The sequence below is a fragment of the Haemorhous mexicanus genome, chromosome 1 (genome assembly GCF_027477595.1).
Source record: "Haemorhous mexicanus isolate bHaeMex1 chromosome 1, bHaeMex1.pri, whole genome shotgun sequence".
NCBI lineage: Eukaryota > Metazoa > Chordata > Aves > Passeriformes > Fringillidae > Haemorhous > Haemorhous mexicanus.
The window spans coordinates 66,170,918-66,185,471 of record NC_082341.1 but is presented as its reverse complement, the minus strand read 5'-3'; the positions used below and the strand labels follow the sequence as shown (position 1 = coordinate 66,185,471).

The 14,554-nt window shown below is 49.3% G+C and overlaps 1 protein-coding gene across 18 annotated transcripts in view; it reads left to right on the top strand.

Moving 5' to 3' along the window:
• ATXN1 (ataxin 1) overlaps positions 1–14,554 on the top strand; it is a 223,486-nt gene that overhangs the window by 196,578 nt on the left and 12,354 nt on the right. For all 18 annotated transcript variants that reach the window (XM_059851982.1, XM_059852036.1, XM_059852028.1 and 15 more), the window contains one exon: positions 8,827–10,867. In XM_059851982.1, the coding sequence (XP_059707965.1) occupies positions 8,987–10,867 (1,881 nt within the window). In that variant the 5' untranslated portion in view covers positions 8,827–8,986. The remainder of the gene's footprint in view (positions 1–8,826; positions 10,868–14,554) is intronic.

Below are 14,554 nucleotides of genomic sequence, written 5' to 3'. Positions count from 1 at the left end.
CAAATAACCTCAATGGGAGCTGTGTGATTTTTTTTTTTTGTTTTCTTGTTCTTTCTTCACCTGGCTGGGAAAAATAGGAGCAAAAGATTTTCTTGTATCTGTTTTTTTTTGTTTAAAAAAAGCAATTTTTTTAAGTCTTCTGAGTTCTTTTTGATTGTTGTTTAAGGCAAGTTCTTTCTGGCAGCCCCGGATGGTACATACCTTTGTTTCTCACATACTTAAATTAAGAGTACTGGCACTGCCTGTTAGCACACCGCCTTCATTTGTCAACGTTCCCTGCTTGAGAGCAACGATGATGATTTGCATTCTTAGTTGGAACGGGTGGGTTTTTTAATTGCAGCTGAAGCTTGTGACTGTGGAACCTGCTATGTTTGTATAATCCTATATTATTTCATTTTCTTTTGATTGTTTTCTGTGTTGCCTAATCAGAACAGTTGGGGCGATCTCAGCCTCGCCATGCTGGCCTCAGTCAAGTGACATTGGTGATGGATCTGGGCTCTGTGCCCATTTTATCTGCTTGTTCCCCCATTAAGCAGGAGGGAGGCTCCCTACTCACTGAGCCAGGGAGAGTAACTAGTCACTTGGTTTTGTGGGCTGCAAGGCCTGGGGAGGCGAGGCGTTTCAGAGAGAGAGAAGGTGCAGAAGAGTTGATCTGGCTTTCTTCTTGCTCGTGTGTAGTCCTGCATGCACTGACCCCTACGACACTGCCTGTGCTGAGATGGTCAGCGTGAGGGTCTGTGCAGGATGAGTGGGTGGTGCTGCAGGCCGTACCTAAATGTAACTGACTGGAATGAAGAAGGAAATAAATAAAGAGTTAGAGGGAAAAAGGGTGTCTGAGGGGGATGTTTAACTTGTTCTCTCTCTGCAGCACTGGGGTATGAGCAGTGTGCCTCGAGACCAGCACGAGCTGCTGGCTTTTCTCTTTGTTCAGTAGTGATGGTCAGTCATCCTGATTTGGGAGGGCACCAAGCGTGCACAAGGGCTGGTGCAAAATGGCTTCAAGTTCAAGCTTTGCTGAATGAAGTCTGAGTGAAGGCAAGGTGTTGGAATCCATTTCAAGGGGAATTTAACATCAGTTCATGTTTCACACTTTACAGATGGACTAATTATAGTCTAATTTGCTGGCACATGGAATCTACCAGAGAAGCAGTCTGCAGGGAAGACTTCCAAGGAAAGGCACTGAGCATGCAGATGACCTTTCCAAATCTTCCCCTAAAGCCGTGCTCTCACACTGTCCCCTTATCAGCCAGGCTTAAAGGCACACTCCTCCCTGTGAGCGCCTGTGCTTATCTGTGAAATGGCGGCTCCGAGTTGGCTGCTGCTTGCTGGTGTTTCTGGCTGGATCTTCAAAGGGGTGAAACGCCCCCGGTTTCTGTAATTTTTCGTGGGGGTCTTACTCAAGTCTGCTGGCAGCGAAGCCAGGCGTCTCTCTTAATGTGTTTTGCAGAAGATGGAGAGAATGTTAGCGAGCATTTTCAGACACATGGAAGGAGACCTGTGTGACATATCTGCAGTACAAATGTGTTCATACAGGCATGACAGTTTCTGTCACAAGTTAAAATGAGTGGCGAGTGGGTGTTGCTACGTTTAGAGTCACTCATGTGAAATTTTCAATGGAAAATTGTGTAGGCAGCTCCCATTGTAGCCACATTGTAGGCACATTTTAGATAAATGAAAAACATCAACAAAGTAATTTCTGTATTAGACTTGTTTATAAATGAACTCTATTCACTCATTTAAGCTGCAGAAGCGCCTCTAGGGGATGGGTGTGAGAGTAGAGGGTGTCACTGAGCACTGTCAGATGTCCTGCTCTGGCAGCAGTGCTGCAAAGCAGGAGATAAAAGACTGGATGCTGTGCTGGCCACTTGTGGAGTTGCAAAGGTGGGATCCCCCTTTCCATCCTGGCGTTGGTGGGGCTGAAAGAGCACTTTCATTTACATGAGTTTGCTCCGTGATTTCCATGCTGCCAGCACAGACTCTGGGTATGTGTGTAGTGGAATGCTGACTTCTTGAGCATTTTGGGTTGGTGGTCCTCATGTCCTGGCACAGCTGACTCCGAGGCTTAGGGAGCAGGGATTTGGAGGGGTTTGGCAGGCCTCTGTCAGGCTGCAAAGGCTTCAGTGTGGCATGGTGGTAAATCATCGAGCTCCTGGAGTGAGCTCCAGCCATGTGGGACTATGCAGCTGGCAGTCAGCCTGAGCTGAGACCCCCAGCCTGAGCAGCCCCAGAACCTTCCTTTGAGGCTGCAGATGGAGCTGCAGCTTCTCGTAGGGTCAACTGAGGTGCACTTTCTGTTGTGCAGCTGAGAGAGAAAGCTGCGCATCAAGCTGTGCACACTCAAATGGCTTTGCTCCAGGCTCAGACCCTCACTTAGCAGTTACACCCTTTCCTTTCCCCCATAGGGGCAGAACACTGTGGAATCCAGCATTTCACCCTCAGAAAAACTTCACTGTCATCAGCACTGTCAGCTCAGACATTTTTATCTGTGGATATCTGATGCTATTTCACAAAATTCCATTTCCTGGTGTCAAATGATGAGAAGGGAAATTCCACTTTTAGCCAAACTAATAAGTTTCTGATCTTGTGGGCTGCAGGGAAAAGCTAGAGACCTTAAGTCTGAAAGAAGGCCTCACACAGCAGAGGGGCAAGTTAAAAGAAGTAATAATAATAATAGTAGTAATACCCTTCACCTTTATAATTTTAATAAATCTTTTATTTGAGAACCAGCATTGTGTGTTTCAGAAGTAAGAAGCTGAGCCTGACTCCTGACATCTGAGAGCCCAGGTTTGGCATTGCAAGGGGGGGTTTCTGTGCTGGGGAGTGAGGACGCTGCTGTGGGGTGGGCTGGGAGGGTGGCAGGATGGGCAACACAGCCCTCCAGTGTCAGCCCTGACATGGGGTCAGCTTGCAGCTCTTGGAGGAAATGCTTCCGTGCTTCCAGCCTCCCTGGCATCTTGTACTGCATGCTCTGGTACCACTTCTCTGCAGAGCATGCTGGAAGAGGAGGGGTCACCTTTGCCGAAAGCTTCTTTCTGTATAAACAAAAGATGTAGGCAGCTGTGAATCCATTTAAATCACCCACAGTACTCACAGTCCTGCAAGGCTTACGTGTAGCTGCACCACTGTGTGTGTGCACAGAAAGGACAGCAAGGTCTGCTGCACACCCAGAGCATGGAGTGGCTTCTACAGATGCTGAAAATAAGGGCATCTCTCCTGCGGCAGAATGAAGGGATGGCACCCAGATGATCTGATGGCAGAAACCTGCAAACTTCTGAAAGTTATTTCCAACTCTTCATTCAGCAGTTAGCTTAACTAAAACCAAAGATAATTTTAGCACCATGTTCCTGTGCAGTTCACCAGCACTCATCAGGCATAATAACAATGTGTTATTAAGCACAGTCTAACCATAGTAGCTCAGGAGGCAAGTGCCCTACTTAGGACATGCACATCTCTCCTTATCCTCAGGATTTAGGGTAAGTAGGAAAAATAGACAGTTAACCAGTGGGGTAGCTTTCTAATAATCAGTTTTTTCACCTGTGCTCGTGAGTGGCTGTCCTGGAACTCCATCATCTGTCCATCCTTTTGGGAATATGTCTTACATTGTTTTTTCCTCCTAAACCTTCCTCTCTCAACTCTGGTACCTACATATGTTCATTAAATTCATGGGAATGTTGAGTCTTTGGGCATCTCACATCTGGTGATGTGCTCCCTGAGGTTTGCTCATATCACTTGCTTTTTGTCTTGTGTGGAGTCTGTCTGATGTGCCTGGGGAGAGGAAGGACGTGCAGAACCGCTGCTCACTGTGCCAAAACCTGTAGCAATTTGCTGTGGCAGATTCCCAGAAGTATAATAAGAACTAACACTGCACTGGACAATCTGTCTTGTGGATGCAGTGTTGATCGAGAATCCTTTCATTTTGGGAGGAGAATTTCAAATTTTATTAGAGGTTTTCATGTTCCTTATTAATGGATCTCTGCAGTTGGCTCTCCCGGGAATTCTGCCAGGGAGCTGTGAAATTGGTCGGGTTGGACAATAAACTCCTATAGCTATTGCTGGCCTGCGCTGAGCTGCACATGGCAGGGCTAATGGAATCTGTAGCGGTTACAACCATGAATATGTAGCTGGCAGCGGGCAGGCTGTAGAGAGGGGGGAGAAAGCTGGCGTACGGATCTGAGAGGCAGAATGCAGCTGCAGAGCCCTCTGCAGTGTGTCTGTCTTTTCGGCTCTCTCAATCTGATCCTGCAACATGCCAGCCTCCTTGGAGGGGAGGGGAATGGTGGGACGAAGTGCCTCCCCTTCCCACTCCTTTCCAGCGCTGCCGAAATTACTCACTCGTGATAGGACGGGCGGGTGATTTGAGGCGGGAGCATCGGGCTGCGCTGCTGCATCTGCCCGGTAACACCCCAGACAGAAAGAGCCGCGTATCAGGCTCGGCTCTGCGAATGTTGCCTTAACATCTACGTGCCCGGCAGGGCAACAGTGTCTGATGGAGGAGAGACGCCGTTTTTCTAGTGCATAAATGTGCACTAGATATATCTCACGGATAAACGGCGGTCATATCTGGAGCTGGAAAGTGGAAGTTGAAAGGTCATAGTACTCTGTGTGTTTTTAGGATTTGCGATCAAAGGAGCCTTTTGACAATAAGTGACTGGCTTAATTGAATACCCCTGAAGCTGGAAGCTGACGGCTGCTCCCCCCCTGGGCATTTGCTTTTTGCACCAGTCCTTCCTCCTGCTGGCACGTGATGGTGTGAGCTTGCTGGCAACTGCAGAAAGGTCAGGGACCAGAGGAGGATGGAGGGACCGGATTTTTGAAGAAGGTTTAGAGACCCAAAAAAGGATGTTAGCTGCACCATGGGACAGAGAAAGTGCTTGATTTCTCAAGGCAGTGAAAGTCCCACTGTTTGCATAGCCAGGTGCTGCTGGGTTTTGTGGTTCTGGCCCCAACCTCTCTGCACCCCAAGGCTCAGTCCTGGGTGGTGGGACACAGTGTGTTTGGACGCTTGCATTCCTGGTTTTACCTTTGCTGCAGTGAACTCCAGATAAATAAAGGAGGTCAGCATCTGAAGCTATAACCCAATATCCTCTCCTGTGTTTTAAATTTATTAGATTAAATAAGTAGAAAAATGTTGTTTTGGGAAACACAGTGAGATTTAAAGTGCCTTGCAAAGAGATCCTGGAGTTTTGCATGAAAATGCACATCCCAAGCTCCAGTGAGCAATCCCTCTGGGACCAGAGCAAGCCCAGATGGTGACTCCTCCAAGTGATTATTTTTCTGCCTTAAGCCTTTCCAGGAATTTGAGTGTGGGCAGACTGCCAGCGGACACTGGCTGTCCAGACAGTTTAGCAATGTTGCATGTGTACTCACTGCCAGAGATACCAAAGTCCAGCTGCTCTCCCTGATCTCTTTGTCCCTTTTACCTTCCCAGCCATAATTACACATGCCTGCACGCACGCACGCACGCACTTGTGACACACACAGGAGCAAAAAATCACCTGGTGTTTCCTGCTCGTTTGCATATCTACAAATCATGATTGACAGCTCTGAAGTTAAAGGAAAGCTCCAGTCGGAAAAATGTCTTGAATAAAAAAAAAAAAAAAAAAAAATTAAAAAAAAATAAGCATGCAAATAACAAACTCTGTGGCACACCACAGAAGGCAGGCGTTCATCTTTCTAGGACAGCCAGCAAAAAACAGCTTAACCAGGTTTTGTACCTCTTGCCTTTGAGACACTCTTGTTTGGGTTGTCTCCCTTTCATTGCTTCCCAAGCAAAATCAGTCCTGTCTTATCTTCACTGTTGCTGGAACTTGAATAATGCTGAAAAGTTACTGTTTTACTTTTAGATCTTGAAGTAGAAGTAGGCTGTTTTATGCTGCATGTTTCCATTTTTTGCAAATCCAGTCCTATGTCTGTTAAGAGCTCAAAGTCTCACTGTGAAGTGCCTGGGCTTGAAAAAGTGGGGCAGTATTCACTGCTCTATGGCTGTCTCATCCCTTGTCTCCATTAAATTTATTCATTCCTCCTGTGTTCTCCAGGAGATTTTGGGCAGTCCTTTTGTTACCGGTAAAGATGAGCTCAGCCATCTGAAAGATTTACACCAAAAAAACCAAAATGCAAAACCCAAAAGAGTTAGTACTTGGTATTTTCGAAGGTTGTTAGCTTTGACATTGGAGGCCACCCAAACCTCAGTGGTTCGATGCTATTTAATGGAATAAAATCTTTGCTTCAGCTCCTGCATAATGAAACTTCACCCCATTTCATAGAGCTTCATAGTACTACTTTCCATGCAGAGAAACTGAACCCAGATGCCTTGAACTTCTGGAACCACTGGTTTTGGGGAGCCTGGCGTACCCATCACAGCAAAAGAGGCTGTCCCTATTCAGTCTCATGTACAAGCTCTCTGCTCTGTTGCAGGCAGAGAAGCCAGCCCTCTGTCTCTGCTCCCAGCTTTTCCCCGTGGGAGCGTATTTAAATTCTGGATTTGCATCTCATGTTCCAGAAGAGTTTGGAGGATGGTCCAAGCCCATCACAAGCTCCCCGTGGCAGGGGGAGCAGGATGAGCACCCCATTCTGAGGATGTCCCCCCTGGGCAGCTGCCTGGGCCAGGATCTGCTGACTTACCTACCCGAGCCGACTGCCTGGGGCAGAAGGCTACAGAGAGCTAAAGTTAACCAAGGATGACTGCGCAAATGTGAGCTCGGCAGTTTTATTTTTAGTCGAACTTAAAAAGAAAAATCTGTAAGTCATGTGTAATATAATAATTTTAGCTGTTGCCAAGACACGCTGAGCAACTGTTAGGAGGAGGGAAAGGCCCGTGCTGATCTAGCAGGGGCCCTGTCTCCTGGCTGCCCTCGTCGCCGCAGTCGCGGTGCCGAGGTGAAGGTGCTGACAGACCAGGGCAGGTCAGGATAGTGCCTGCGCTGCACCAGCCCTTGCACATCTGAAGCTGCCCCGTGTTCTTTCATCCTCCCTATCTCCTCAAAGCCAGGGAATCTACCCTGAAACAGTGCTTTACCCTCCTTCTCCAGCTCTAGCTGTTGGTGTTTCATTACTGTTTATCAATATTTAAAGAATGGAGTAATTAACTTAAGACTGATTGTATCAAACCATTAGAAGGTTTGGACTTTTCCTGCAGGCTTACAGCAGCTTGGAGGACCATAAACGTAAAGAGTGCTTTTAAAGATAGGTTTAATCTGAGTCTAGTGTGTCTTCAAAGTACTTCATACACATATAAACATCAGGCTTATTGTTCATTAGAAGTGAGGCGGCAAGGAAAGAAACCCCCTAAAGGAATATTACTTGCCATAAGATAAGTATCATTACTGCTGCTCAGCATTCCCTTTAAAGTGGGCTATATCCTATTTCCATCTTCTTTCACATCCACTGTTAATTCTTTCTCTCTATTCTTCTTACATGTAATGCATGCTTTTCTTGTTGAGCTGCCACTCATGCGAGGTGCATGGCTTCTCATCACCCATTCTTGAAGAACTTTCAAAACAGCCAGAAATGCAGATAACAGGTGGTGGCTGGACAGGGGCTGAGGAAAAGTTTCACTCTTCATGAAGGTTGATTAGGCAAGGCAAGGTTTCAGGAAGAGAGTAAGTGTGAAACATATTACAGTTACAATATTTTCTTTAGCAGGTAATAGAAGAGTTAGGAAGACTTTGTTGCCTTTGGATGAAATCAGTAATGCAGAGAAAGCAACTTACTCGCTCCAACAGCAAAATCAGCCCAGTATGAAACTGCGAGTTTTTACAGTGGTGGGGGCTCACAATTTGGATCAGGAAACTCAAACACACTTTTCTGAGCAGCTCTGGGCAGGTGTCCCCAAGGCTGAGGACACGTGAGTCAAACTCATGGACCTCTGGCCGTGGCCATGAGTGTGGTACCAAGAGCCTCTGTGGTGCAGCAGTGGCTAAGAAACAGTGGGGTAGGATCCTGCCAGAGAGGGATGTGGTGAAAGCACCTGGCTCTGGCCTACCTGCATGTGGAAGGGAGTTCCTCCCAGCAGAGTCCTGCCTGGACACCTGAATGTGAGGCATCAGTAGCAGAGGGAGTTCAAAGCACTGGGTAAAAAAACCCCACCAGACATGAAAAACCTGGCTCAGATCCATCCCTGGCTCTGGGCTGCTGCTGTAAATAGCTCGCATGGCTGAGCTTCATTGCCAGACTGGGAGATGAAGCACACGTGTCCCTGTAATGAGCTGTGGTGTGGAGTGGGGACAGGAGGCAGCTGCTGCCTCCCCAGCCCTGCAAGGTGTCACGTGAAGTTGCCCTGCCGGTGTCTCTGGGTTTCAGGGGCTTAGGAGTGACACACCACCTTCCCTCTGCACCACTCACCGTGACTTGTTGCTAACAATATTTTGTGTGTGCCTGTTCCTCGGGGCTCCCTGCTGTGTGCCCATGTTTTTTTAGGGCGCTTTAGGGTGAAGGCAGTGTCGTCACTGCAGGGGAAGAAGAGGCTGGAAGAACAAAGCAGGCACCATAGAGACATGGAGGGTTTTCGCAGAGGAAGGAGAATAGGCCTTGGGAAATCAATAACTGCTGCTAAATGTGCCAAGTTATGGCCAGGTTTTTTCTGATGTGCCTAAATTTTTTAATGTTTTCCTGATACATTAGCAAACATGCCGAGGATTTTTCTGCTACTTACAGCATAGCTAGCTGTCAACTGCTCCTTGACGTAAGAGTGGCAATGCCTGACCATTTTTATTTTATTTTCCAGAGGCCTTTTTCCTGTTTGCCGATTTAGGGTGTCTGCTTATTTGTTTTCATTTCTCATTGCTAATGATATGACTCCCGTCTCCCTTGCCCACCCTTTCGTTGCAGAATCCAGAGGAGCTGTCAGAGGATCGTGCTCACAGGGAGATGATTCCTCATGAAGTCACTGGATCCCCTGCAGAAATCAAATGTGACTTTCCGTTTATCAGACTGAAATCAGAGCCAGCCAGACAGTGAAGCAAGCACAGTGGAGGGGGGACGGCGAAAGATGAAATCCAACCAAGAGCGGAGCAATGAATGCCTGCCACCTAAGAAGCGAGAAATCCCTGCCACCAGCCTGCCTTCAGAGGTGAAGCCAGTCCTGCCAAACGAAAACCACCGTGCAGATAACCTGGCATGGCTCCCCAGCACACCCAGTGGCCAGGGCTGCCTGGGGGGCCGGCACCGGCCCGGGGGCACCTCCTCGGTGGAGGCAGGCTTGCAGCAGGGTTTGCACAAGTCACTGTCTGCAGGGATGGACTATTCCCCGCCGAGCGCACCCCGGTCCGTTCCAGCCTCTACCACTCTTCCCACGGTGTACTCGCCCGCCCTCTCCCAGTCAGGGACCCCCGTTTCCCCCGTGCAGTACACTCACCTGCAGCACACCTTCCAGTTTGTCGGGCCCCAGTACAGTGGATCGTACACCGGATTCATCCCCTCACAGCTGATTTCCCCAACGGCCAATTCTGCGACCGGCGCCGTGGCGGCGGCCACCGCCGTCGCAACCACTCCATCCCAGCGCTCCCAGCTGGAGGCTTATTCCACTTTGCTGGCCAGCATGAGCGGCTTAAGCCAGCAGGGGCACAAAGTTGAGCCGCACCTGGTCAGGACGCCTGGACTGATCGCTGCCGGGTCTCCTCCACCCACCCAGCAGAACCAGTACGTCCACATTTCCAGCTCTTCCCAGAGCACTGTCAGAAATGTCTCTCCTCCAACCATCCCAGTCCCCCTGCACCCACATCAGACAGTGATCCCGCACACCCTCACCCTTGGCCCTTCCTCCCAAGTGGTGGTGCAGTACACTGACTCGGGGGGCCACTTTGTCACCAGGGACCCCCCCAAGAAACCCGAGAGCAGCCGGCTGCAGGCGATGCAGGCCAAGGAGGTACTGAACGGCGAGATAGAGAAGAGCCGGAGGTACGGCATTTCGCCTTCTGCCGACATGGGTCTAGTCAAAGCAGGCAATAAACCAGCTCCCCATCACTATGAGACCAGGCACGTGGTGGTCCACTCGAGCCCCGCCGAGTACGGCGTGCGGGATTCCTCAGGTGTCCGAGCCTCTGTCATGGTGGTCCCCAACAGCAGCACGCCCACGGCAGACATGGAGGTGCAGCAGGCCGCCAACCGTGAGACCTCTCCTTCAGCCCTCAACGACAAGGGAAGTTTGCACTTAGGAAAGCCAACCCACCGGTCCTACGCCTTGTCTCCGCAGCAGGCTCTGGGCCACGAGGGGGTGAAGGCGGTGGCCACGCTGTCCCCTCACACCGTCATTCAGACCACCCACAGCGCCTCCGAGCAACTCCCTGTGGGGCTGCCGGCGACAGCTTTCTACACCGGGACCCAGCCGCCCGTGATCGGCTACCTGAGCGGCCAGCAGCAAGCCATCGGCTACCCCGGCAGCCTGCCGCAGCACCTGGTGATCCCGGGCACCCAGTCCCTGCTGATCCCGGTCGGCAGCGCGGACGTCGAGCCGTCGGGAGTCACGCCTGCGATCGTCACGTCGTCTCCTCAGTTTGCAGCAGTGCCTCACACGTTCGTCACCACCGCCGTCCCCAAGAGCGAGAACTTCAGTGCGGAGCCCCTCACCACCCAGCCTGCCTACCAGGCCACCATGGTGCAGGCGCAGATCCACCTGCCCGTGGTGCAGTCCATTGCCTCCCCTGCCGCCGCGCCCCCCACGCTGCCCCCTTACTTCATGAAGGGGTCGATCATCCAGCTGGCCAACGGGGAGCTGAAGAAAGTAGAGGACTTGAAAACAGAAGACTTCATACAGAGCGCGGAAATCAGCAATGACCTGAAAATAGACTCCAGCACTGTGGAGAGGATCGAAGACAGCCATAGCCCGGGCATCGCCGTCATACAGTTTGCGGTGGGGGAGCATCGAGCACAGGTAATGGCAGCGTGTGATGGGCTGGGGCGGTTGGACTGGGATGCATGCTCTGGCCCTCCAGGCCATGTCACAGCTCACTTGCTTTGGATCCACTCGGGCTTGGTTCTTCATCCATCTGTGGTTCAAACAGTAGACCAAAAATCATCCCCTTCACTGTGCTGGGGAGCCATCAGGTCACACTGGTGATAGATGTAGACTCTTGGATATCAAATGGGTCTCTTTTATAGCTGGGGAACTCACAGGAAGACTTACGTGATTTTCGTGGGTTTTGATTAAAATACCAGATGATGTAAGGAGTATGAAAGGTTACATTTTTCATTTTGATAGGTGATTATTACCATTCACACCAGAAAGGTCGTGACAGAATCAGATCAAAACCGGCCCTAAAGAGATAGGTCGGGCACAAGGCAGTGAATTTCCATGGCTTAAAATCTTGGAGCTGCCTGGTAATGGTTCTCATGCACATAAGTTACTGAAATGCACTACAAGTTTGCTTGAAGGTGGTTTTAACATTTCATGGCTCATGTAAACTCTGTGGTCGAGTGCAATTTGGAAAGAAAAACCGTCTAGGTGTCTGGGCAGACTGTGCTTCTGACTTCTGCTTCTCTGTTTGCAAAGCAGGAAGAAAACATGTAACTTTCCAGAGGTGTTTTTAGGTTGAGAAGAAGTGCATATTGATTTGAAAGCGTTATCCTGATGCTGTCCATTTTCTGAGCAATTTAGATTCTGTTGGTTGAAAAGTTCAGATGTACTGTGTAGCATTTGGCTTCCTGGAGGTACTCAGTTTAGATAATCCTGTTGCAAATCTTTTTGTTTTGGTGTGAGTGCTGTGAACTCCAACATCTGCACGTCTGATGCTGCAGCCTCAGTGCTGGAGAAGCAGAATGAGAGAGAAGGAGAATGAGAGGAACTGGGCACGGACACAGGTGGTAACACACCTCAGGCTGATGGTTTGGAGGAGAAAATCAAACAGTGATGGTACTGAGGAGCAGATGACATAGAAAATTTCTTACAGTCCCAGCAGCCTGTGGCCTGTCCTTCCCCAAGTGTACATCCCCGGTGAATCACACACGGTGTGGCATGTCCTCTGTCTCAAGTCAAACAGGCAGATTCCCTGTGTAGGTTTGTTCATGCATATGCCTGCATCTGCACAGCTGATTGAAGTCAAGTCTCTCGTGCTTCCAGTATAGAGATGATTTTTTTCCCCACAGCTTAACTGTATTTTGGTGCATCTCAGGTTAGACGAACTGTCCTTGGATAAGGATCGGTTACCATAATTTGTCATGGTGCCTTGAATAATGAGATTTCAAAACTAGCAGTCTCCACTCTGCAATTTTCATCTTGCTCCCGTTTCCCTGCCTGCAGCCAGGCCATCGGTGTCTGTACAGAAAAGAGGTACAAATGAGCAGATAGCATTTGGGCCATGTCTCAGTCACAGCCCTGTCAAGGCAGGCAGTGGACTGCGGTCCTGGGAAGAGCTGCTCATTTCCAGGGGGTGGAGTGCCATCCTCTGGCAGAAAGGGAGCAAGTCCGAGGCTCTGCAAATCCAGGGCCTGGCACACGGGTCTCACCCAGCAAAGTGTCACCTTACAGAGAAGCCTATCGGGAGCAGGCTGACATCATCGCAGCCGAAATACTCCCCAGCTGTGTTTCCCACCGGGGATGCTTCCAGAATGGAGGGCAAGTCACGTAGAGATATGATTAGAAACGGGGGTTTAATTTAGGTTTCCTGCAGATTCCAGGACTTGGGTCTCTTCCCAGATCAGCTGTGTCCCTGCCTAGCAGGGACTACTGCTGGTTTTCCTCTGCCTTTGGGAGGGGGGAGAAAAAGAGAGAGAGAGAGAGAGAAATAGTGGGTGCATTTCTACATGCTTGAAGTCTCTGTGACCTCACCCTTAGCCTGCTGTGGTGCTCTGGAAGTATTCAGCCTTATTTGCCGGTGTGCAGCAGTATTACTCCTTCGAAGATTGCCTGTGTGAAGAGGCTTAGTCTTCTCTCTGAAAGAGCAGTACTTTGTGGAGCCGCTCTGAGCACCAGCACTGTGGTGCTGCCGTGCTGAAATAAAACTCTTGACTCTGGAGTGCAGGGGGATAGAGCTGTGTGTGTAGTGCAGCTCCACAAAGTATTTCATTACAATTGACTTTCACGTGCATACGTGCTTCTGCAGGGAGAGGGCTTTTCGAGTGGTATTACCAAGGGAGTGTAACTTGTAAAGAGTAAGTGCCATACAAAAATAGGGTTGTTATCATTAGCTTTGGCTCACTTACTTACTCCTCCCAGGGATCGCTGGGAAGTCATTACAATATTGATGAATCTGTATTTTCAAGCTCTGTGCAAACACTAGCTAATTTTCTCACCAGTTGAGGGACAGAGGTAGGAGGTTATTTTCAGCTGAGCATGTACCACTGTAATGTAAACAGGGAGGCACCGGGCAGCCACTCTTGTGTCGTGTCACTGCAAGCCCACAGCTGGCCCTCCCCAGCACAGCACTTAGGCAGAAAGGAGTCATCTTCCCTGCTTTTCCAGTCCTCCAGTCACCTGGAAAATCCATCCCTCTTCCAGGAAACCTAGAGGAAAATCAACACACCTGAAGGCCTTGGTAACTGAAATAAATGAACTAACTGTCTTCACCCCTGGAGGGATGCTAGGTTTCCATTTCACAGCATCCCGGCTCTGGATTAACTAGTCAAGTAAGTATCAACTGGGCCAGAACCCAAAATCCAGCTGCTACTCCTGTGCATTCAAGGTGCCTAGAAGACAAGACCTGTGGGTCTATATCTCTTTGGAATACCATATATTATTTTTGTAATAAGAATTTCATCATGATTATCTGTCCATCCTCGTGCTGCCACAAGAACACAGAAGCCAGTAATTCACCTCCCTTGATGTTAAAGTCAGAGCACACAGGCTATGCAAAATAAGTTCTCTGAAATGCTACACTTCAGTTCCTAATAATTTCTAAAGTATAGATTAAATGAAAAGATGAACATACAGTTCTTAATTTTCCTTTTTTTTTTTTTTAAAAAAACAGCAAAACCAAACCAGAATCATAACCACTAGAGATGGGAAAGTCCCATTAGAGCATGTAGTTAGTAGCCCTAACTGGTTTAGTTTAGTGCATATGATTTTAGACCATCATCTAGTTCAGTTTTCCCCTTACATCTTTCAATGCACACACAAATGGTTACTTTTTCTTTGAGCTCCCCTTTCCATTATCCTTGTCACTGTAACAGACGCAGAAAGAGATGTTGACTCAGTTCAGTGCTGCAGATGGAGATCTCTGCCAGCCTTCCCCTCATGTGATCTCTGTGTCCCCTGGTCACAGGACAGTACGTCCTTTTGTCTCCAAGTGATGGGTGGCTGTGGTCTGTCCTCACGTTCCTGAGTGCTGGGAGTGCAGCAGATGACACAGCTCATGTGATGAAGGCGGCAGCCTGTGGTCTGCGGGATGAGAGGCGGCTTCTCTTGGGAAATGACGGGATTGCGTGACTGCAGGGAGCAGCAGCCCCTGACATTCCAGCCCTGCCTGCCTTTGCTGTAGTAACAGTGGACTGAACTGGGGTAGATGCAGCTCTGGGGGGGTGCCCAGTCACAGCATGTTCTGGAGAGTGGTTCCATGGTACGAAGTGCTGCCTACAGCCCCAGAAATCTCTCAAAGGAAATCCACTCTTGTCAAGGCATCGGGGT